Below are 25,380 nucleotides of genomic sequence, written 5' to 3'. Positions count from 1 at the left end.
CTTCTGAATATTTAAAGCTGCACAGGGCTCTAATTTTCTCATATTTAAACAAAACCAATATAACAGAACAGTAGTCACTAAGGTTAAGAAGAGAGTGGAGTTGGATAATGGGTAACAAGGTACAGTTATATAACAAGTGGGGGTTCTGCATGTTCTAGAGTGCACACCACAGGATGAAGACTATAAATATTAACTCACTACATATTTTCTTTTAAGGAGAAACTAGAAGAGGGGTGCTTGTAGCTCCCCAATGGTGAGAAATGACAGGAATTGCTCTGATCAGCACATATTATTCACATGTAGTAAATTATTAGTGTATGCCATAAAGATATACAATTATGCCTCAGTTAAAAACGGTAAAAAAATCAAATGAGGATATTAATTTAAAACTTTAAGACAAACATAACATCTATAAACCTCTGGACTAAATAAGTGAAGCTCAGCCCGAGCCATACCCTGTAGTGATTCGTGTAGTTTCTATAGTAAAAACAGGAGCTGAGAGAGGCAGAGGGCAGAGGAGAAAGAGTTCAGTAGAGGACAGAAGGGGTTTTGCCAGTTGCCAAGCTGCTCTCTATATGAGGTTTTGGTAGAGAGATGAAATAGGTTGGATATAAATGGGCATCAAAATCAGGAATAAAAACAAAACAACTAATATTAAAATATATCCCATGTCACCCTTATTGAAGGGAAGAGGAACATTAGGCACTAAGTTAAGTTCCAAGTAATCCTCAACTAAAGATTTTAGCCAGTCTGGGATACAAAAGACCTTGTCTATAAAATTACGCACACACACACACACACACACACACACACACACACACACAAATGAGCACCAATAGAAATCATAAATTCTCGCCTAATCATGAAGGCTGATCCCATGCTCAGAACCACTGGCCTTAGGACCTGAGATAACTGAACCTACTTAGAGAAGTTGGCATGTGGGACAATCATGGGATGCCTATGGCAAAACTGCCCAAGAGGAAGAGCAAGGAGAAGAGTGGCCTCAGTGATGAGAAAGACCTAAATCCACAAACCCAGAGACGCATAGAAACAATCTCAATAATCAACGCCTCTTAGATGGGAGAAAATTTGAGAAACAAGAGCCTGAGAGTGCAAAGCACAAGGCCTTTAGAAAATCATGCACACACATATGCACACACATACACGTGCACGCTATACGGAAGGCCTGTTTACTTCGCTCATATACTATTTCAGCCAATTTAGAATTGTGAGCTGAGCTTTATTTTTGACTGACTGTATCAGCATCAAAGGTTGCTCTTTACATCCTGGGGGAAACCCTCTGCGCTGGCGCACTTACTGTGACAGCACTCTCTGAACCAAATACATTTACAAACGCATTTAACTGGAAATGCATATCTTATCTTTCTTTAGTCAACATGTCAAGACAAAAGGAAAGGCTGAGTCTCTGGAATAAGGCATCCCCACCACAGATTCAAAGCCGCCTGGTGATTTAATGAGCAAGGAAAGACAGAAGGAAAAAAAATATTGAGTTTTGTAAAACAAAAACGACTTTTTACATAACACATGTGTACAAGGAAGGCTTCAAAGAGGTATTATTTTCAAACCAAATTTTCTTTGGGCTTCAAAATTTCTTCTGTTGTTGGTTAGAACCAGTTATTAGTTGTTGTTATGTAAGTAATGGCTGATAAATTCTTGATAGTCTCTGAATCATTTTTTAAAAAATTTCTCTGTCATCTTCAAATTTTACCCAAATTACTCATAACTTACAAAGCTCAAAAGTTAACATCAGTTTATCTTCAAAGAGAATCATTCATGTAACTTAAAAGAAATCTCTTTAAAAAGAATGCATTAAACTATTATGACATGTAGCAAACACAAACACAGACATACATACATACATACACACACACACACACACACACACACACTGAGTGTAAAATATACACATGTGCATCCATATACAAAGAGTGTAAATATCCCACTTTAAACTTCCCACATGGAAATCATCTCTTGCCCACAGTAGGGATCCGAATAAACAAATCGAGCAGCTTGTTTCTACACTGAACGGCCTTGTCTTCCATGTGACAGAGCCTCATTCCTCCTTCAGCCCTCACTCTTAAATACGCCTCAGTTTTCCCCATATTTTGCCCCTCTTAACCCCAACGTCAGAAGGCTTCCATCCCTCTATTCAAGCTACCAAGTGGGCAGCCAGAACCCCAAGCCTTTACTGGGTAGGAGACAAAAGGAGAACCTCAATCGGCCCCCTCTACAAAAGCTTGCTACCAAGTGTAGCCGTGGTGAGTGAAAGGTACTGAGCACAATGAGGCTGGGACACGCTCCCCTCCAATGCTGGAAGTCACATTCTCTCTAAGTCCCAGTTCCTACTTTCTCAGCCTGCTTCTCTCCACAACAACACACTCAGACCAGAGGTTAATGGGCAGAGTTCTATGTCCTTCTCCTGCATTCCACAAGGACCTGCCACATGATGGACAGGACCTAGACACCTGTTTGTGTCCAATTATTCCATGACTATTGAACTGTCCCCAGGGGCATGCCCTATAACTCAGCAAACTTATCAATACAGAGTAGTCTAACTTCCAGCACTAATGTGAGCGCTATTTGGACTGCTTGCTTGCTTGCTTGCTTGCTTGTATTCTTTGGGGATTTGTTGATGTTTGTTTGTTTCCAACATAAGGTTTTTCTGTGTGACCCTGGCTGTCCTAGAACTCACTCCATAGACCAGGCTGGCCTCGAACTCGAAGATTCACCTGCCTCTACCTCCCAAGCGCTGGTTTTAAAGGTATGCACCACCACCACTTGGTTCTGGTTTCTTTTGAATTACAAAACTGAAGAAAATATTTTAAAATTCATGTTTTATTAATAATTTATGAAATCTATAAAGACAGCAAGCTCTATGGACTGTAAAGGCTACTCTTTAGGACGCCACCATACAGAGGTACACAACCATGCAGGGGTACGCGACAGTGTAGGGTACATGACTGCGTAGGGAACGCAACCGTGTAGAGCTATGCAACTGGAAGCTGCCGTGAGAAAGCAGTGCAGGAGAAACAATAAAACCTCATTTTTTAACTGAGAATTGTTCCTAAATGGAGTAGGGAAAGAAAAAAGCCTTTGGAAGGAAATAAAGGGAGGAGAGGCAAGGAAGCCCTAGGGTGTGACTAGGGGAGCATTAGGAAGCTCAGGGAACGGGAGCAACAGTTTCTCTAAAGACACCAGGAAAAAAGCAAACTGGGAATGTCTGTAGGGAAAGGAGACTCATGAGGAAGAAATGCAGCCACTTGCAGGGGAGAGGGGATGAAGAAGAAGGAAAAAAAAAACCAGATGTATCCAATGTACTTGAAGAGTTAGGGAAGGTCAGACAGTTCGCAATGATCGTAAAGCACGCTGGAGAAGAGATGAGCTGTCTGGCATGACCGCACAGGGGCTGTGGCTAAATGGGGAGCCTAACCCTTTGATGTGAGGGGCTTCTGATACAGGGGCTAGAATATATTCATTAGAAATATAAAGACTGTACTGCCAAAAGAAAGCGGCAAATTCTTCAGAAATAACCTGAGTTTCCTATGCTGAGAGACGTGGAAAAATGACTGTGAACAAGCAAACAAAGACTTGAACACTGGAGACATGCGAGGACCGAGGATTAGAAAGACAAAGAGGGGTTGTGAAGCGATAGCAAATATCCTAGAATTGATTAAAATACCCGAGCAGGATCAAATCAAGTGATAAATACCAAGTATGAAGTCCAAATAATAATGAATGGCCTTGAAGGTCAGATGAGGTAAACAGCTGAGTGGTTTGAAAGAGGAACTGGAAGAGATGAGAGTGGTTAGAAGAGGACTGTGAGACTTGGAGACAGAACAGACACCAGGAGCCTAGCTTCAGAAAGATCAAGAACATGCACGTCAAGCGTGCCAAAGAGTAAATAAAAAGGGAGAGAGAGAGAGAGAAAGTACACTTAAAAACAAAACAAAAGAAAGTACTAACAGACAAAGAAGCAGGGCACTGTCTTCCACACAGGGAAGGACGAGATTACTGCAACACAACGTGATATGGCCATGAAAATCAAGCCACACTGCAAGTGACTACGCTGTGCCTCAGTAAGGGAAGGCCTTATGTGGGAATGGGCTGTGAGGAGGTGGGAATGCTAACTGGGCTGGACTCACTGAAACAACAAGGTCAGAACAAAGGACCACGGTATTGCCCTTCAAAACTACCTCCAATCTGGAAACCGCACCTCGATGAATTTGCTGTACTCTAATTAATATTTGCAAAATGGTTAAAATTGCATGCTTTTATCTCATTCATTTTGAAGTAATAATTATGTAATACCTGAATACTTCTCAAGAAGCAGTTTGTAGATTATATTATGTAGCAAAAATGATAAATCCACTTTTGCATAGTTGTCTGTTTAATCTTTAAAAATAGTCTAGCCTTTATTCCTCACCCCATGCAAACCCCTTCAATGGTTTCCTTGCTCTTATAGCAACACATAAAAGGACTTCTCTCTACAGTCTATGAAAGTAGCTTCTAATGTCTAAGCTACCTTCTAGCTCTGGAACCCAACACAGTGAGCAGCCCTTAGTCAATTCTGAAACTCTCCTGTTCTCTGCAGCCTGGGCCTGCTCTGTTCAGGGAACTTCCTTACTCCCGCCATCTAGATGACAGATGACTCTCCTCCACCTCAGCTTTGTTTCCCATCAGGGGAGATTCTGCCCTGCCCCACACAATCCAGAAAGCTAGGCCCCTCTACCATGTTTGACTCTAGTATAGCATGCTCACTTGCTTTTGGTCTGTACTTACTTGATTTATTATCTGTTCCTCACAATGAATTCATTTACCAAGTCTAGCATACAATATTATCTGCCATACAGGAGAGCTTCAACAAATATTAATAAATATCATAAAAACCTTCCACAGTACAAATAAAAAGTGACTTTCACTGTATTTATCTCCGGGTACTAAACATCAGAAAATCCCATAGTTTCACGTAGAATACATTTTAACACTAGTCACCCGTTTATGCTAAATGTGGTCCTTCGTTATCCGCTCACAGCACTGGGAACCACTCAAAAAGACTACACAGGTACTACTTGTTATGCCTATAGTGATTTCAAAGAAGACTGTAAGCACTAGAAAGCCTTGGCTTCTAAATCTGTATGATTAATTGTGCTGTGTGTACCTGTGTGTTGTGTATACAAATGTGGGTATACCTATCATGGTGCACAAGAAGAGGTCAGAGGAAACTCTTGAGAGCGGACTTTCGTTCCATCCATGGGATCCGGGTGCTAAAATCAAGTCACCAGGCTTGCACGGCCAACACCATTGCCCACTGAGCCATCTTACTGGCCCAATAAACTTTAACTTTTCAGACTACTTTACTAATTGAGACTAATTTACTAATTTACTTTAATGCTAATTTGCCTTTCCAAGGGAACCTCACCTCCACCGCCTCAAGTGTTCTCCACTCAAGAAAATGCTGACTGTGTGTCCCTTACACATCTTCCTTATTTTTCAGCATTTCATTAACTGCAGGTTTGCAAGAAGTCTACAGAATGAAACAATGAAATTTCATAAAAACTACAAGGCAAGTTCAGTGGTCACAGCCAACTCTGCAGCACAGGCTAGAGACGCTGTGAAGACATCGACATCAAACGGTGCACTGTGGAGGAAGCCATCATGTGCACAAAATTCTAATGCACACCGAACTGCATGCATACACACAAAATTACATGCATACATATGGAATCTAACTACATATATAGATAGATAGAGATCCAGAACTTAAAACTAGTGTGTGCAAAATTTAAAAATTTAACAATTTTTAAAATTATATTAATAAATGCTTTAAAATAACTAAAACTGAGTAAACTGTTAAACAACTAAGAATACATTTTCAGAAGTTTCATAAGATCACAAAGATTAATTTAAACAAAATGTTCAAAATGGAATTTTATAAGTATGCATGAAGTATGTTTTTAAAATAGTGTCAAGTGTACATAAAGCCTAGGAAGCAAAGGGAAATGAAACTTTAGTGAACTATGGATCAAATTACTTGGCAGTATTGAAAACTTACAGTTATAATAGCCAAAGAACTTGAGGTACAGTAACCCCAAATTCCCACTTCTCCCCTGGTGAGGTCAGTGTCTTCACTCCAGTCATACTGCTCTAGCCAAGGAGCTAACAATAGCAGACAGCGACTGTGGGCACCAGATCCAAGAACTTTCCTCAACAACCTTACTATATGAACTGCAGAAGCTTGAGAATCACCTGACCTATACACAGACTGTGAAATACCCTCCCCCAACCTGGGCTCCCTTAGGCTGCACCCCTCAAGCTGTATGCCAGGATTTTAGAAATGCCTTTGTTCGGTCACCCGCTACCGTAAGAATCTATCCATAAGTTCCAGCACAAATATTTTGGTCTCAAAGTCTTATTCACTGGCCAATGACACTAAATTATTAAAGAATGCAGGTGGAACTAACTGCATAATCAGCAGAAAGGAAAGCTGTGTATGAAAAAACTAAAAATGGGAAAATTAGCACGTAGAGGTTCGGAATGGATCCATCAGGTAATAAACCACCTCACTCGGCAAATGAAGGACGCAGGTTTTTAAAAGATAGTTTTCTGTTTTCGAGAGCTTGAGGCTTTCAGATCTCATTATAATTTCAAGGGAGCAACAAGCTTGGTACAGACACAGGCAAAGCTGCAGGCAGGGAGCTAGAACTTGGCACATTGGTTCTTAAAGCCCCTATGGAAGCGAAATGCACAATATAGGACAGAGTCCTTAAGGGCTCTCACTGTTAAGCTCAGAGATCAGATGGTGAAGTTATAAATATTCCACTAAAGATTTGCAAACAAGGAAAAAATTATAGAAGCAATACGCTAGCATCTGCACAGCCAAAACATTCTGGAACAATTTTCACAAGGCTTGGGAACAGTAACACAGTTCTGAGACTAATGATGTAGGCTTAAAATTCAGTATTTGGGTCTTCAGGAATTGTCTGAATATTTGCTTGGAAGTAGTCACAGCAGAACATCACCTGGTTAGCAATGCTCTTTCACTGTAAGGAGAGCCGATTACCATTTTTGAAAATGAAAGACAGTGGTTTCCCTTGTTCAGCACCAGTGTAATACATCGCAGAAATCAATATGTCTGCGATGCAAATACATTTCTCCTCACAAAGCCTTAAAATGCCGTTCCCTAATCAAACAAGCTGGGTACAGCTTTATAGTATCATCTGTCTCTCCCGTTCAAAGTTAGGTTTAAACCGGGAGACACCACAGCATCAACGCTTGAAGAGAAAGGACAAAACCCAAAGCAAACTGACAACTTCCCACAGCACCCGAAGCACCAAAGGGAGGCAGCCAGAACCAAAGAGGACGCTGGACGCTGAACAGAAATGCAGCTGTACAAACTAATACATCCTTGTCAGCCTTCCAAACTACAACGGGCAAAACACAGGCAAGGAGACAAAGTCCAGATGCTACTGTGAGAATCTAAGAAGTACTGACGTTCCTCCCCAGGAGCCAAACCCCACTCCCTCCTTCTTCCTGGTTCTGCCACTAAAAACTCATCATAGCAGAGAGATAGAGCCCTGTCTCTTTCCCACCCTTACAGTCAGTGGAAACCAAGACGGGGGCCAAGAAAGCCCCTGAATTTTATCTGGTGGCCCCCTCCACCACCTTTGGCAAAAGGTAAGGTTTCCTCTCCATGAGAAACTGAGTGAGGAATTTGTAATTTCATTTAGAGACTATTGGAATCTGAAGATGGCTCTACCTAAGGATGGATCTGTAGAGAATCCTTTGTCTACTACTGCTCAAATTCCTCTTCCTAGCTCCAACTCCTCCCATTTATAGCCTGGCTTATGCTCCCAACAGTTCAAACTGGCATCTCTATTCTGTAAAGTCTTACTGAAATCAAGAGTCCATACCACAGGGTTTAACATGCAATTGTTTTAAGCAAACTCTTGGTCCTGATAGTCAGACTACTAAATCGGAACTTAATAAAGTTTCAATACAAATTAAAGAGTCTTTAGTAAAGGAGTAATATTACCCCAAGGCATGGGTTTCTTAAACATTGACATCTGTATCCTATATTGGTCTCGCTATATAACCCAGTCTGGCCTCAAACTCAAAATCACCCTCTTGCCTCAGCCTTCTGCTGCCAGGAAAAAGTAAACTGGTCCAACTTGGGAAAACAACCAAGAATTAACTTGTGGTATACAAGCATGCTCAACAGACTACCTTTTATACATCAGGCACAAACTAAAAAAAATTTCTTGCATGAGCATACTAATAAAAGCATATAACAATATCATGCAAGTGTTGTTTGACCAGCCAACACTTTTCTGAGATCTTAGCAGCCACTAAATTTATAATACAGATCCCTTTGAGGAATGAGTAAAAGGCACAAATAAAAATATTTTAATGTTAATTCTTAAGCTGAGTATTGGGTATAAGGACACCACCACTAATGCTTATAACCTAAACATATGGCATATGGATCTTTCATTCAATATGTTTTTCTAGTGCTGGTGATCAACCATACTGGCTCATACATGCTAGGTAAGCACTCTCCCTCTAAGCTATCTATACCCAACCCTAATATTTTATTTTTGAAATATGAATGGAAACCTTGTTTCTGTAATGGCTACTACAAGCATATTGATCATGTGAAAAGTAAAAAAAAAAAAGTCAAAGGAAGACATTTAGGTTTCAGAGGTTTCTAGAGAAATAAATAGGGTCTCAGAGCAAGTGACCACAGCAAAATGGGACCTGGACGGCAGGAACCAGCAACTCATTCACCAAAAAGGCAAGTAAACCTGTGCGATGACATTCAGATTTTAACACAAAGGCTAAGTGCTTTCCAGGCTGAGGACCCCTCTAGGACAAATGGAACTTGGCAGGGCTCTGGAAAGTGGGCGTGCCTGTGGATTATCCATGGTCACAGAGACTAGAATACCAGGCTTAGGGCCAGGCTTGGGAGAGAAGCTGAAGAATCCTCAATAAATTCAAAAAGAACCAAACTGGGCCACAAAGCTGACTCTGCAATGGCACTGACCCAACACGGAGACTGTAGGTCAGAGGTCGAGCCTCTCATTTCCTCTACATCGTGTCTCCCGGGTAAATCAGAGCCACCTGCCACGCGCTCACGTCACGCAATATGGTTTATGAAGCAATTACTTCTTTTTATAGCGAATAGATACAGATCAGCTGAGGCATTCTATTTAAACGTCTAGTTAGAAGGGACGGTGACAGCTCAGTTCTACCGCTTGAGTTCTGCCATCACTTCCTGTCACTGTGGGTTATGGGGGAAACAGTTGTCAACATTGTAAAGCCTGGAAATACTGTTAAAAGTAAACATTAATTTCTGTTTATTAGAGGCACATGTAATGAAAGTATAACAAGACAGGTTTAGCATGGGCCTTGTGCAAAGATGGGATGATAAAGTTAATTTCTACCCATTATTACCTTCAAAATACACTATTAAAATACAATGTTCTTTCTTAGGATGCTCAAACTATAGCTTCATGACCCAAATCTTTCCAGAAATTGTTTCCTACCTAGTTTTTAGATACCATAAATTCACATGGATTTATATAGTTAAAATCATCTTACCTGTACTTTTTTTAAAGCTACTGGTACTCCATCCAAGAGACAGGATGCTCTATAAACTTCACTAAATTGTCCACGGCCAATTTTCTTTTCTATTCGAAAGTTGGCTAAGGTATTATAGCCCATATCCGGTCGTAGTGCCTTCTGCAATTAAAAACAGTACAAAAAAAAGTTTCAGTTACACAATACACACAAAGACGTGACTTAAAGGTATGGTATACATAACATACTACCTAGAGTAAAGTTGTGAATAACTCACGCCAACAATACTGAAGACACAACTTCTGCCCTGGAGGAACTCACACTATAGGGGGTTTGTGTGTGTGTGTGTTGGGGGTAATAAGCTGAAATAGACACAGCATTTAAGAATGGGAAGGTTATCAGGTGAAGTGTCACACCCCTTTCATCTAGGCACTGGGAAGGCAGAGGCAGGTGGATCTCTGAGTCCAAGGCCAGCTTGGTCTACAGAGTTTCCAGGACAGCCAGAGCTCAATAAACAAAACAAACAAAAGAAGGAGAAGGCTGTAAACATAGCAAATCAAAGGAAACAGATAACAGAGGAGGAGAAAGGTTTGAAATCTTAGGGAAGAATTTCCTGTCACTCATCTTTAGTCCGCTGCCATAAGCCAGTCTCAAACATTCTATTTGTGTAGTGCTTATTCTCCTTCTCGAAGATTCTTGGAACTGAAACACACACCACTCCCCCTAGACTTGCCCGCCAGACACACAGGGGGTTCTGTTTCTTACTTGGGAAAGTTGGCTGCACTGGACCACAAAGGTGGAGGGAACAGAAGCAAGCAGGGTTCGGATGACTGGATACAAATGGAAACAGCCCTCCGGGAGGTAGACAGACTTCGGTGAATCAGCTCAACCTTATTCCAGAGTATAAGGAATATATAGGATTGGGGAGCCTGGGGACAAACTCTGATTAGCATTAAGTGGTAGGCTCCTGTCACAAGGCTTTGTATGTGGCAGTCAGCCTATCAAAAAGAGTAGAACACTTGCCTAATTACCATGTGGGTCATCAGGGGAAGAGCCTTTGCAGGGGACTGTGTCAAGAGTCATCCCTGAGATAACTCAGGCATCCGGGGCCTGGAGACATCCTTCAGATCACACTGGGTAGAAGGGAGGAATCTTTGCAGGGAGGGAGCTTTTGAGATAAGAAGCAGCTAGGCTAGGAGGAGACTGTGATCTCCACTAGCCAGCAAGGTCTCCCAACACACACTACACATGTAATCACTTATTCTAAACTGTCCACTAATACACGCAACAAGTTTTAAATTCCTGAAAGTTTTTTAGTTTCTGAAAAACTAATAAACTAGCTGAATAAGTAAATAAATGAATGAATAAAGAAATATTGCCAATGGCAAGAAGTATGCCATTATATTATTATATTTTTAAATAATATTTTATTGTCTTTGTGAATGAAGAGATCACTTCATTCTTTTTTAATTGGAAATCCCTTTTAAATTTGTTAGACAATGCATTTTGACCATAGTCTTCCCTTTCCCTCCAGCCCTCCCAGTCCCTCTGTTCACTCACCCAACATGGCCTTCTCTCACTTTCTTGCTCGCATAAAAACAATAAAAAAGAAAACAAAACCAAATCCCCAAAGACAAAAGACCACTGAGCCATAGCAACAACAACAAAGCACACACAAAATAACCATGGAGTCCATTTTGTGTTGGTCAACGACTTCTGAGCATGGGGCCTTCCCTGGAGTGCGGTTGGTACACTGAGTGTCATTCATTCCACTGAAGAAAACAGATTGTCCCTCTCCTAACAGTCATTAATAGCTTCTTGAGTAGAGGGAAGGTAATTTCATTCATAACTAATATGTCTTCTACTACTGCTAATCAGTCAAAACCCAGATGAATCAGAAACATTTTCTGCTTTCCCACAGCTTCCCAAAACACATAGAAGAGTTCCACATTGGACCATGAGTGACGCAATCATGGTATCAGGGAGATACACAGTGACAAGGCTTAAGAAAAACTCTACTTACAAATTCTTTTGTTGGGTTGTTTAACTCTACCACAGTACTAATATAACTAATTCATGGACCAGTCAGTCATTTGAGCAATCAGTTAACAACAAAACTAAGCATTAGTGGAACACCCAATGCCCTCAGATGCTGTCGTCTGTAGGGGTTATTACCCTACCCATGGAATGTTCCTGTTCATCACCTTAGTAACTCTAAATATATATAACATAATAAAATGGTCTGTTTAGCAATCATATGCCCTTCCGGGGAGCAGGAGAGCTTCATAATATTTTCGGTGTCTTTATAAGATTCCTGAATTAGTGTTGAGCACATGCTTGCGCCCATCTCTCAGCCTTAGTACTTGTAACTATGAGCTAAGGTCTCATAAACACAGCATTCCAGTGGGCCTGCCTCATGCATCCTTTAATGAACGGAACAGTAAAGGCCTATTAATGCATCCAAAGACGGCATCCATTCGCAAACAAATTATATGCAACTTGAACTCTTAGGCCTTCAAATGAACTTTGGGTGAGGCTGATAATGCCATGTCCTGGACTTATCCGAGAGTCGCTGTTGATTTATAAGCAGTACATTAACTCCTAGCCTTCTACACTTTATCTTGCTAATTGCATCTCATTTATTATACTGAGGGAAACTATAAAATTCTACTATAAAATTCCATGGCTTTACCCTATTCTTCCTCAAGATAGGGGAGGGGATAATTGGCTAATTGTGCATTGCTTTTACAGAAAACCAAACTATTCTTTTTTTAAAAAAAAATACCATTTTTGAGCTGGTGATATGGCTCACTAAGGACACTTGCCACAGAGTCTATCTGGGCTTGATGTAAGGGACCCATATGGTGGAAGGAAAGACGTCTTCAAGTTGTCCTCTAACCTCTACACACACACTGTGACATGAACAATCACACATATAAAATAAATATTAAATGTAATAAAAATATTTTAAGGAAATCATTCTTCTTTTGAAATATAAAATAACCAAAACATAAAAAAGTTACAAACTCATTTTATCAAAGACCATAGTGCTTACTGCTTAACAGTCCCTACTCATTAGGGTTCATACCACATCTAACTCAGTTCTCGTGCCAACCAACTTTAGTTCTTATTCAATCAAACCTGCGATTCCCAAATCTGCAACTTGTGGTCTGCTGCCATGGGGATCAAGAAAGTCCCCTACAACGAGACACCACACTCCACAATTTGACTCAATGATTCAAGGTATTTTCAATTTTAAGTTTATTGAAATTGTTAACAGTAAAATTTTAGAAGTCTACTATAAGAAAAAACAGCCATACACACAAAGAAAAGGCAAAGCCAGGAAACTGTCAGGCTGCTCGTTTATAAAATTTTTTTGTTATCTCTGAATTTACAATGTTAATTAAGACAACATGGTACATATTTAACAATGGAAATACATAAAAATATCATTTTCCGAAACATTCAATGGGTAGCGATATTTAAAAAATGTCTATTCTTTCAAGATGCCTCACTGAAAGAGGAATTTTTAATTGTCATTTTTTTCCTGATATAGACTTTTTTTAATTAATCAAGAAGAAAATCTTCCAAGCCTTTCGCTGTCCTCTTGATACCCTGAATACTTGCTCTATAAGCTAACTTCAAGTAAAGAAGACATTGGAGTAGGGTCTCATAGAGCACCCTGTAATGAACTGAAAGTTAAAGACCTATTAATGCGTGTGTGTGTGTGTGTGTGTGTGTGTGTGTGTGTATGCACATGTGCATGTGTAAGCACAGATAAGTATGCACACACACACGTGACAGTCTGCAGCATCCAAAAAAATGGATCTTCCCTACACATAGAAGCCATTCATCCTCTTGATGAAATCTCATCAGTCTCAACAGCAACATACAGCTTCATTACCAGCAACAGCAACACCGCCATCTAATCCATGGACTTTCAGTCTGACTGGGAATCCTATCTTCTGTCTGCACAGTAACTTGACAAATATTAGCATGAATTGCTAAGGCGGTGTGACAACCACATGCTGAGAGCAAAGTCTCACTAATGTGTTTTGGCATGCAGGTTTGTAATCACACATTTACATATGCAATGACCTACATTTGCATGTCAGATCACACACTGTCTTGGTTTATTAAGACTGGGCACCTCCCTGTGCTTGGCGGTCAGAGTGGCGAGAGAGGGCCAGAGGGCGGTGTTTTTTGGCAGTTGAGGGATGAGCTGCCACCAAGGATTAGGTTGATATGGCCTGAGCATTAGACACTTCATTAGACGTAATCTGTTTAACAGTGGGCAGTGTATGTAAACTTCACAGCCCATTTGCGGCACCTTTCTCCCCCCATGGCCTTTCTTCAAAGGGCAGCGTGGGTGAGTGACAGCTTGTCTCATCTGCTCCCATGTCCTGTCATGGAGTGAGGATGTGGAGAGCTGACATGAGAAGGAACATAGCTGCACATCGCCAGCTACCCATGGGTCTCACTATCTCACTGCAATTTGTACAAAAATAAGCGTGTGTGAGATGAGGGCTCCTTTAGGAGACCCCAGACAGGTCAGCACTATTCTCTGGTCTGATCATTTGACACTGGATTCAATGCCATGCTTTATTTTGATCTGTTGATAGAATTATATTATTGCTTTAAAAAAGGATATCAAGTGAGTTCCAATAAAGAACTATTTTTAGGAGTTGTGGTATCTTTAAATGTCGTCCAATTGCCCGTCTCCTTACATCTATATACATTATATGTGCATATGTACATACTTATTAGTTTAGCATGTTGAATTGTACTAGGAATAACAAGATTTAGGCCAGTATGAATTAGAAGCCAGGTGAAATCACTTACACTGACTTTGCTGCTCTAGGCTTAGGGTGAAAAAGGGATCTCACTATCTTCCGAGGTGCACAAAAGGTACCACTTATAGGGTCTTTGACTTCCATCAGAGTAAAACCTTACTTTGTTTCCTATCACTGCAAACTGCTAGATACCTTATGTGGGAGGGGCCTCTAAAGTCACCTGTGTATCCTGGCCAAGGGCCCAGCCACAGCTGTGCCACAAGCTTTGTTGCCCTCCCGGAAACTTTGCACTTGCCTGTTCCCACATCTTCTGGATTAACTTCCTGGCATGTGGCAAACCACAGCTGTCTCTGCAACTTAATTCCATCATTAGCCCCTATAAAACAACCATCTTCAGCTCTTTCAAGCAGCTTTATTTCTGGGGTCCTGCCTTAGTGGCTCTCGAGCAATTGAAGCAGCCATCGTGACAGTAGCCATTCAGTTCAATAAAGTGTTCTACAAACTCAGGCCCCATGCTAGAGTCTAGATCAGTGGTTCTCAACCCCCGGGTCGTGACCCTCACAGGTGCCGCATATCAGATATCCTGCATATCAGATATCCACATTATGATTCCTAACCGTAGCCACATTACAGTTATGAATTAGCAACAAAATACTTTTAAGCCTGGAGGTCGGCATAACATGAGGAACTGCATTAAAGGGCCGCAGCATTAGGAAGAGTGAGCACCTCTGTTCTAGCTCATACTTGCTTTTGGCTGTTTGCATGTACAATGATTTTTCAAATGCAAATGCCAAGACCAAATTCTTAGTTTGTAAGCAGAGGCCAGGAAGAAGAAAAATGTATACTAAGAGAATATATGGGAACACTCTGAGTGAATGTAAAGTGTCAGGCACAAGGCATGGCAGTGAATTAAGACAGGTTCTAGTTACTGCCTAGTAGAGACCACGTAATGAAAAGGAATACCACAGTTGCAAGACTCTGCCTCTCAGAGCCTTCCAATAGGTGAGTTCAAGAACTTTCCTCCATCCCACCTATTAATAGACACTTTAGTAATAAATTGTGGTCCTTGTTGGGGTGGAAAAGCACTGAACACTACACTTCAAATCAACCTTGATGGAAAACCTGGCTAACCACAGACTTATAAAAGTCTCCCGTGTTTTCACGGCACTCACTGGAAAAGGTTCTGGTGGTATTCAGCTGGGCTAAGTTCAAAGCCTAGTTTCCAGTTTCATTCAGAGCTGGGCGTGTGTTCATTTCCACTGCTAACTTCCCTGGTCTATATTCATCAGGGAAGGATGTCTCAGTGAGAAACGTCTACAGTATACTGCGCTGTGGGCATGCCGGCAGGGCTTCATTTGGTAAACTGAGGTGGGATTTCCACTCTGAATGTGGGCTGCACCATTTCACGGGCTGGGCCCTGGAATGAATGAAGAAGGTGAGAGGGAGATCAACAAGACGATCTGTCTCCGCTTCTCACCTGTGGGAGCCATGGGACTATCCCTTCAAGTTCCTGTCATCCTAGGCTGGGAAGCTGGAACTATGAACTAAACAATCCCAATGTCACTTACATTCCTTTTGTCAGAGTACTTTAATCATTTCACCACAAAAGGGAGTAAGACAACAAGCCATCCGGGTCCATTTTGTATTTCGTATAAAATAGCAAGGGAGCCTACCTCAGAGAACTGCATGTGGGCGAGTGATGAACATGAGCATCTTGGACAGAAGCGAGCATCCCACAAGGACTCGGTGTCCCTTGAGACCCTCCCTTCCCCAGGACAGTGATCAGAGAGAAGGCTGCAGCACTTCCCTCTCCTGGCTGTGTTCACAGACCCTCAAGCACTGTCTCTTCCATCGCCATGGCTTTCCGCTCGATCCTTCTTTATCTAGGTCACCAGAAGAGACTGTCTAGACGGTCCCGTGCTCCGCCTATGTGGTGGCATATTCAAAAGGTGTTCCGACCATCTCCCGGTTCAGAGCTGGGTCTTACAACTGGGATATTCTTCACCACGTGGATCATCCTCCCAACTAATGCATGAAAACAGTCAACCCCCTTGGGGAGAAGACCACCTGGGGCAGCACAGCACATGGAACTGTAGCCTTTCTACCCAAATTCTTTGAACACTTGATAAAACTGTATGAAATTTATAGCATCTTTGGCGGCGCTTAGTTTATATGGTTGGAACATGCTTACAACAGTTAGAAATCACAGGCTCAACAAAAGAATTCCGGTCATGACCCATTTGTTGGGTGTACCACTCTATGTTCTTCACTACAAATGACATGGAGAAGATCTCAGAAGTTCAGCACATAGGGTCTTTAAAAAAGACTTCAGGCCACATGGAATATTTGCAATCACTTATTTTTGGAAGAAACCTTAAAATACAACTAACTGAGTAAGAAATGAATGGCTGTGTAAAGTGATTTCCATTCATTTCCTGTCTAGTCAACATCCACAGCTCCTTAGTTAATGAACAAAATGAAACCTGATTTTTGGAAGTACTTAATATTATTTTCATTGTAAATTATTTATTTTAGACTCTGTGTGTGTGTGTGTGTGTGTGTGTGTGTACTCAAAGGCAATCCTCTAAAAGAATTCTTAGATTTCCAAAACGTCATATTCAAAATCATACATGGCAACAAAGAAATTAGACTCTCAAGTAACCGAAGCTTTTATTATGTTAATGTTCTGAGCTGTGTCGCTGGCACGTCTCACTGACCCGGAGGACTCACGTAATAATCTTATGAACTACAGCAATCATGGTGATCTTCTCTACTGGAGCTGTGTTTCCTCCACATGAACACCTTTCAGTTTTAAAATAAAATACATTCTGTATGACACTGGCTCTTATTTAAATCATTAATAATAATAAAGCATATATAATTTGCTTTAAAGTTTGAAGGCAAGGACGTGTACTGAGCAATAGATGATTGGGGCAAGCATTCTAATGATAATTCTCTGTGGAGGAATTAGAAGAGTTACAGCAGAAACTCCCTGGAGAGAAAACTATGTCCTCATATTCCTTGAGGTATTGCAATGATGCACTACAGACGCCAGTATTAAGTGCAATATTTAACATCATTAATAAGGTTTTTAATCGTTATTGCAAACTCCCCTATTGTTTTCCACTTTACTACTTAATTTAAGCAATGAATTGGTTTATACATTCTATTAATGTTGTCGAATATCTCCAAAACCGAAAACTGACAAGACACTAACGTTCATCTATGTTCCTTTTGCGGTAATATTATATTGTGATCACTTGTTATCTGAAGCACACGGCTAATCTCCAAATCACACAAGAACCCCTCTTCTGACGTATCTAACATAATTCTAACATATATCTCCTTCAGATCTCACTGGAAACCAGAAGAGAAAAACACAATGGCATGCAGAGCATGAATGTCTAACTACCCGGGCTTCTTCATTTGAAAAAGTATCTTCCTAAAATTTATTTATTTCAAAAGCCACCCATCCCTAAAGTCCTCTAAGAACAGTAGACAACATCTGTTTCTAAAAGAAATATGTTATTTCTCACTCGAAATAGATTTATTAATTCAAAAGAGGAAACTGACCATAGGAGAGGAAAATGCGTGACAAACATATGCAAATATACAACCTAATATTATGAGATCTGGTATTTGTGGTATTTGAACACCATCAGTTGTATTACCCACTATAATAATTACTACACCTAAATAAAATGACTGAATGAAAAATATTGCATCTCTCTTAAGTTATCATGAGCAAGATAATTAAAGCCAAATGCACTTCCATCTTCCTCACTTTACCAGCTACATCTGATAAAAAACATAGTGTAGAAGAAAAAGCTTGTAATAAGCAAATTCGGAGCAAAACAGATTGTCTTTCAGACTGATCATTTATCCCACCAATACTGATGTGGGGAGTTAAACAAAGAAGAACCATTTAATACTGTGACAATAAAAAGATAACACCTACATGGCAGTATTTGGTGTTTACTCTGCAAACTTACAAACTATGCAGAGAAACGAACCTAGGTTCAAGGAGTCACAGTTTTAGATTACACGATGGAGGGATGATCTTGCTGAACATGAAACCTTTATACTGAGACTAAAAGACAATCTAGAGGTAGAATTCAGTGTCAGAGTACTGCTTTAGCATGTGCCTGGACCTGGGTTTGATCCTCATCAATAGAAAACAAAAACAAAACAGAACAGAACAAAAGGACTAAGTTTGATGTATTCAAGAGACAGGAAAAGGGATACCAGAGCATATTTGGGCGACTGTGTTAAGAACTAAGGTTAAACAGATAACCGCTGATGAAATCCCCTTGAGTTGTCTGACAAGACTGAGGGGTTTGGAATCTAATCATGGAAGCATCATTCTGTTTTCTGGGACACATTGTGCAGACCCCTAAGGATGCCATGCGGGAAAGGGCCTGGGAAGCAGGATGAGTGGAGTATAGGCAGAAAGGCATGGGCTGTGCCTGGGAGCTACAGCAACAGGAAGAATAGGTGAAATCAGGAGGGGCCAAGAGATCTGCCAATGCAGATGGGGATGGAGAAGCAAAGATCCAGCAAGCATTACTGACTTTGGGCTTGAGCACAATATGGGCAGTAATCTCGTTTAGTGAGACAAACTAGACTAAGTGAGAAAGTTTGTAAAGAAGATAAACAACAAAAATGCAATAAAGCAAAATGTTTGATCTAGCAAAACAAACAAGCAAATGATAGAAGCCTGTGGGCCGAGACAGTTACTAGCATTAAGTGTGGGGGCACAGGCCTATTACCCCAGGATGTGGACAGTAACGTAACAGTGGCAGCAAGGTGATCAGCCTCAGCTACACATAGCAAGCTTGAGGATCACCTGGGATACATGAGACACTGCCTTAATAAGCAAACAAGAGGACAATGTTACTAAAGATGTATTCTTACTTCTGCTAGACACATGAGAGTTTTGCCTGCAGGCATGGACAGGCACTGCGTGACTGTCTGGTGTCCATGGAGGCCTAAAGAGGACACTGGATTCCCTAGAATTGGCATAACAGTTAGTTGAGAGCCACCATGTGGGTACTGAGAACTGAACTGGGTCCTCTGCAGGAGTGGGCTGGAGTCATCTCTCCAGCCCCAAGAAGACAAGTATTGACACCATACTGCCACCGCCATCTTCATCAATGCTAGCGTTTAACAAGGGTGAACTACTGCCAAGCAATATACAACAAGAAAGCGGCATATCGACTCTATGGGGCAAACACTATTCTAATGTATTGATGGGAAAACTGAGGATGGTAGACAGAAAAATATCTTGCCCTCTATAGAAAGTGATAGCACCAAAACCTAATCCCAGACAATTTCACATCAGAGCTCACGCTACACACCCACAGTGAACAGTTTCCATTTCCTTCCAGTTTCTAAATACAAAATCACACTGCTGATATCCGGGGAATATACAGAGAGATCAACCCTGGGATCTTTTATCCTTGATTGTTTGAAAAGGAATCCTTCTCTGGAACTCTAGCTGCCATTAAATTCACTATGGATCGAGAGGTCAAGTTCAGCTTCGGCCTCTTGGGATTATATATGCATGTACCAACAAGTCCTGCACTACTGACTTCTAGCAAACTAACCTACACATTAAATGTCTACAACATGGGGATTAGTCTTATTCCAGAAAAGCTTTAAGTATTGAAGAGAAATCTGAAGTCCAACTTGAGCACTGTGAGGCACTAATTAGTGAACCACATGAAAATTATAGGTCTTAAGTAAAGCTGTATCTTATTTTGTTGGAAAAAAAACTTTACTGTTTAAATAAATACATAGCTCTAAATAATTCCAAGATATTTTCAATTATTAAAGTCATCCTCAAAAGTATAGATATTTCATGATTGTGATTCCTAAAGTCATGTTTTTGAACTCAGCTTCAAAGCCAGTCTGATGACTACAGGCTTCATCCTTACCCGCATCTGTCTGAATGACTTCAAACTCCAAGAGGGCAGAAAAGAGAATCCTAGCCTTTAAAGACCCTCCACAAGTCCTTTGAAATATGAGGGATGTTTGCTCCAAAGCATGTAAACATGAATTATCAATCTAAAATCAAAGAGAACTCAATCATATTTTAAATATGTTGAAACCTCTTCTCATTTGACAATCTTCTTGTTATTGAATAACAATAAAATAACTCTAAGCAACTGAAATTCCCATAAAACAACATAATACACTTTGTTCCATATTGAACTGAAGAGGTTAAAAATGAAACTTTCCATTACAGATAATTACTCGCTCAATAAGCATTTGTTTATTATCAATCATCAATTCATTAATATAAAAATAATACATAAATGAGAACAATCCACGCCTTACCAAGCCTGTAATTCCAGCTATGTGGCAGGAGGAGGCAGGAGATTTTTCAAATTCAAGACATGCATATACTGAAGAGTGAGGGAAAGGCCAGCCTGGGCCAGTTAATGGATGCCTGTCTATGAAAAAAAAAAAATGCATGAAGGACTGAACCTGTAATACAGTAATACAATGTTTGCCCAGTGTGTGCAGGTCCTTTCCAATCCCCAATACAGGGGTGGGGTTTTAGAAACAGGAAGAAAGAAGAACTATATAAAATATGCATGTATGTGTCTGTCTGTCAGTGTGTTTATATCAAATTTATGAGTATAAGGAGTCACCCATAATCATTATTATTCACAGAATGATCTTTTTACTGTCTTCTGAATTATCTACTTCCTCTATTATAATATTTCCCTTAGAGCCTCGATCATTAAAACCAAAATTCACAGTAATATAAAACGTGAAGAGCAAAGCTCACTAGGTCCCATCAGTGACCACATATTCTTGACAACCACCAGAGCCCTTACACTGAAGACAGATGAAAACATGTGGGTTTCAAGATATGGCTGAATCTGAGTCCATGTCGGAGAAGTTGATGTTGGAGATGCACTGGAGAAGCAAAAGAAGACCAGATGGTGCAGATCTTTAATGTCATAAACAAATGTAGAACTCACTCCAAACCACTAACGTCAGAAGAAATAAGAAAAGGAATAAAACACAGTGTGCAGTTTTAAAAACTGATTCTTACTGCAATGGAAAGAAGCAACCTGAAATTATGAAGTGACTACAATCTCGGTCATAGTAGTAACAAATAAATAAAGGAAGGAAGGAGGGGAGGAAGAAAGAAGGGAAGAAAAGAAAGAAAGAAGGAAGGAAGGAAAGACAGAAGGAAGGAAGAGAGACAGAAAGAAAATAAAAATGGAGAATGTGAGAAGTTGCATATATAATGTGGGAAGTTCTGAAGATGGTTATTTAAAATTTTATTTAAAAGTTGATATTTGCAAAGAAAAAAGACGAGCTGATTATCCTGGCTCTGGAGAAATTTCCAGTAATTCACAAAAATGACCCCAGCTAAGACCCTAAGCTGTAGGGGAGAGGGTGCCCACACTGGCCTTGCCCTGTAGTCAGACTGATGAATATCTTAAATATCACCACAGAACCTTCATCCAGCGACTGATGGAAACAGAGGCAGAGACCCATATCGGAGCACTGGATTGAGCTCCCAAAGTCCAGTTGAAGAGTGGGAGGAGTGAGAATATGAACAAAGAGGTCAAGACCATGACGGGTACACCCACTAAAACACTCACTAACTCCAGCTGGACAGGAAAGGAACAAGCATAGGTCCAAACTAGTCCCTCTGAATGCGGTTGATAGTTGCATGGCTGGGGCAGACTGAGGGGCCACTAGCTGTGGCACCGGATTTATCCCTACTGCATGTACTGGCTTTTTGGGAACCTATTCTCTTTGGATGGATACCTTGCTCAGCCTAGATATAATAGGAAGGGCCTTGACCTTTCCCAAAGCAATGTGTCTTACCTTCTCTGAGGAGTGGATGGTGGGGGGTGGTAAGTGGAGGAAATGGGAGGAGGGGAGGGAGTGGGAACTTAGATTGGTATGTATAATGAAAAAAGATTGTTTCCTTTTTAAAAAAAAATTAAAAGATGGACTGATTTGAAACTATGTATTTATTCAAAACTACTAATTGAATGGCTACTGAGTATAAATCAAACTAGTGACATGGCTTACCATCTAAAACAAGAAAAACAATGAACAGAGTTAACAAAGATTAACAAAGTTAATTAACAAAGTTAGCCAAGATTTCATGGAAAAATATGCCAATGAAGGTGTATTATATGGTTAGGGAGGCTCAGTTTTCCCTTAGTGCTAAAAGGTCTCTCTCTCTCTCTCTCTCTCTCTCTCTCTCTCTCTCTCTCTCACACACACACACACACACACACACACACACTTCAAGTATATATAAATATACACTTGAAAATGATGAGTAAGCACATGAGAAATCACACAAAAGTCCTACACAAGCACAGCTTGACTGCCATTGTACAACAGAGATGGAAGGGGAGAAGGGAAGGCCGCAGCAAGGTCAATGAGGTTATTATAACACAGCAGAAGACGGACCTGGTGAAGGGAAAGGAAGAAGTAAGAAATCTCCCAGTTCTAAAAATGTTTAGAGCTAGTGGTGCTGATAAGTCAAACATAATAAGAGGAAAAGGAGGATGGCAAGGACATTCCAGCATCAGTTGCAAGAAAGATGAACTGGCCAGTAGCTGGGACACAGGAGGTGAGGGGTAGGATAGGTAGGAGGCAAATACAGTGGGATCGGGAGGGCTGTTGGGTACATGAGTTGGGAAGAAGCAGAATTCTAGGTTGCGATGACTCTGGGAGTCACACACATGGAATTGCAAGACTGGAAGACAGCCCAGGGAAAGAATACAAACAGAAAAAAAGAGATGTAAGAACCCGGCCTGAGGGGAGTTCAGTATTAAGATGTTCTGGAGGGAAGGACACATAGGGCAAAGGGAGGCCTGTAAAACAAGAGAGGAAAAAAGATAGCTGGAAGTCAGGAGAAGGGAGGACTTCAAGGGACGGTGTATTTTCAATTATTTTCCAATACAGTTGGTAAGATGAGGCCTGAGTAGCTTAGATGGCGAGAAGGGGTGGAGCTTATACGGGGTAAATTTAAGAAAAAGAAGAAATAGATACTTGAATATAAACATCACTTTCTAGAAAAGTCTAAAATAAGGAGGTGATAGTATAGGATCTGGCTCTACTGAGAATTTTGGCAAGTGAGGGCAGCGCGGTAGTTCCAGCCTGTAACTGGAGGCAGAACACCTGAGCACAGATTCCAGCTGGAAATGTGTGACCCTCAGGACGTATCAGCTGAGAGTGAGGTCAGCGATGACAGTTTGAAGTTGGAGGGGAGAAGAGCTAGAAGGCTAAAGGCAGGAGAGCTTGGGAGGGAATAGGAGTAAAGAACCAGAAGTTAGGGGTACTTGGGGAGACAGTGGAAGGAAAGAACGAGAAGGCAGGAGAACTTGGGGAACAGTGGGAGGGGACAGGATCTAGAAGGCAGGAGAGCTTGGGGGAACAGTGGGAGGGGAGAGGATCTAGAAGGCAGGAAAGCTTGGGGTAACAGTGGGAGGGGAGAGGATCTAGGAGGTGGGAGAGCTTGGGGGGACAGTGGGGAGGGGAGAGGATCTAGAAGGCAGGAGAGCTTGGGGGGACAGTGGGGAGGGGAGAGGATCTAGAAGGCAGGAGAGCTTGGGGGGACAGTGGGGAGGGGAGAGGATCTAGAAGGCAGGAAAGCTTGGGGTAACAGTGGGAGGGGAGAGGATCTAGGAGGTGGGAGAGCTTGGGAGGACAGTGGGGAGGGGAGAGGATCTAGAAGGTGGGAGAGCTTGGGGGACAGTGAGAAGCCTGGAGACTCGGGGTGTGACCACGAAGAAGCCTTACTGAAGGATCGGGCTGTGATGCTCAGTCACATCTAGATTGTCTTTCCTCAAAGCTGCTGTTGCAGTTTACCACCTTGTGCTTACAGCTATAAAATCTCCACGAACTGAACGCTTGTGATGAGACTACACCACCTAAACTGCTAGGAAGACTTCCCAAAGAATATGCCCTACAGCAAACACCTTCACAGCCCCAATTCATCCACACAAGCAAAATGAGACTTACTGCTCAGGGAAGAAAAAGGAGGGGGGGAGGGAGGGAGGGAAGGAAAGAGAGAGAGAGAGAGACAAACAGACAGAGAGACAAAGAGAGAGAGAGAGACAGAGACAGAGAAGGCAATACAGATCAAGACCACACCCTTATGCTGTGAGACATCAGGGGGCACTACCTTCCTCCTGCCCACACAATCATACTTGTCATACCCTGAACACTCAGCAAGGAGCGCTTGACCAATTCCTAAGTGAACACTACTTTGTGCTGGCAGGAAACTGAAAAAAAAAAAAATGACGACCTCACATTGTTGAAGTTGAAGTTGAAGAAGTCAGCTCTAACATAGTGTCCTCATACTCTGCAACCTGTAAAAGTATGGGCTGTTTTCTACATGCAACTCTGGTAAATGTTCTCAATCACAAACAGCCCAAATATTATAATATTTCAAATTGTAAAAAATAAAAGCAGAAAGCCCCAGAACTCAAACCTCTGATCAGTATCTAATTAATCTTAGAAATTCTTAGATTAATTAACACTGATAGCTGTTACAGAATTAATTTTAGGTTATCAAGTAGATATGCATCATAACCCTCCTCACTTAAAAACTAAAAACAAAAATAGTCACACATTGTCATGAACCTCTACTAAAAAGGAACTATAAATTTCCACTTTAAAATTAATCGTCCTGGGCTATCTTACTTGCACCGCCCCCATTACCTATGCAGTATGAATTAAAGGAGGAAAAGGACAAGGAGAGACTTGAGGGCTGAAATACGGGAGCATTGAGTCAAATGTTCTCACTGCTCTCTGGGTGGGAGTGCATGGTATCAGGGGAGATAGAAAAGAGCAGGAACGCTAATGAAAACATTTGCCCTAACTTCATGAGAGCGGCAATAATGGAATAAATCCCACATTCTAAACCTTAACCACAGAGGGATTCATACTGTACTGAAGTGAGAGCACAGGTTATAGGCTCAGTATGGGTTTACGAGCT

General features: G+C 41.2%; 1 protein-coding gene across 2 annotated transcripts in view; it reads right to left on the bottom strand.

Moving 5' to 3' along the window:
* The window catches only part of Nek7 (NIMA related kinase 7), a 128,335-nt gene that overhangs the window by 47,925 nt on the left and 55,030 nt on the right, over positions 1-25,380 (bottom strand). For both annotated transcript variants that reach the window (XM_085688164.2, XM_085688165.2), the window contains exon 3: positions 9,619-9,759. In XM_085688164.2, the coding sequence (XP_085544290.1) occupies positions 9,619-9,759 (141 nt within the window). The remainder of the gene's footprint in view (positions 1-9,618; positions 9,760-25,380) is intronic.

This window comes from Myodes glareolus, chromosome 5, assembly GCF_982192425.1.
Source record: "Myodes glareolus chromosome 5, mMyoGla1.1, whole genome shotgun sequence".
NCBI lineage: Eukaryota > Metazoa > Chordata > Mammalia > Rodentia > Cricetidae > Myodes > Myodes glareolus.
The sequence above is the reverse complement of the archived record's forward strand: the minus strand, read 5'-3'. Positions and strand labels throughout refer to the sequence as shown.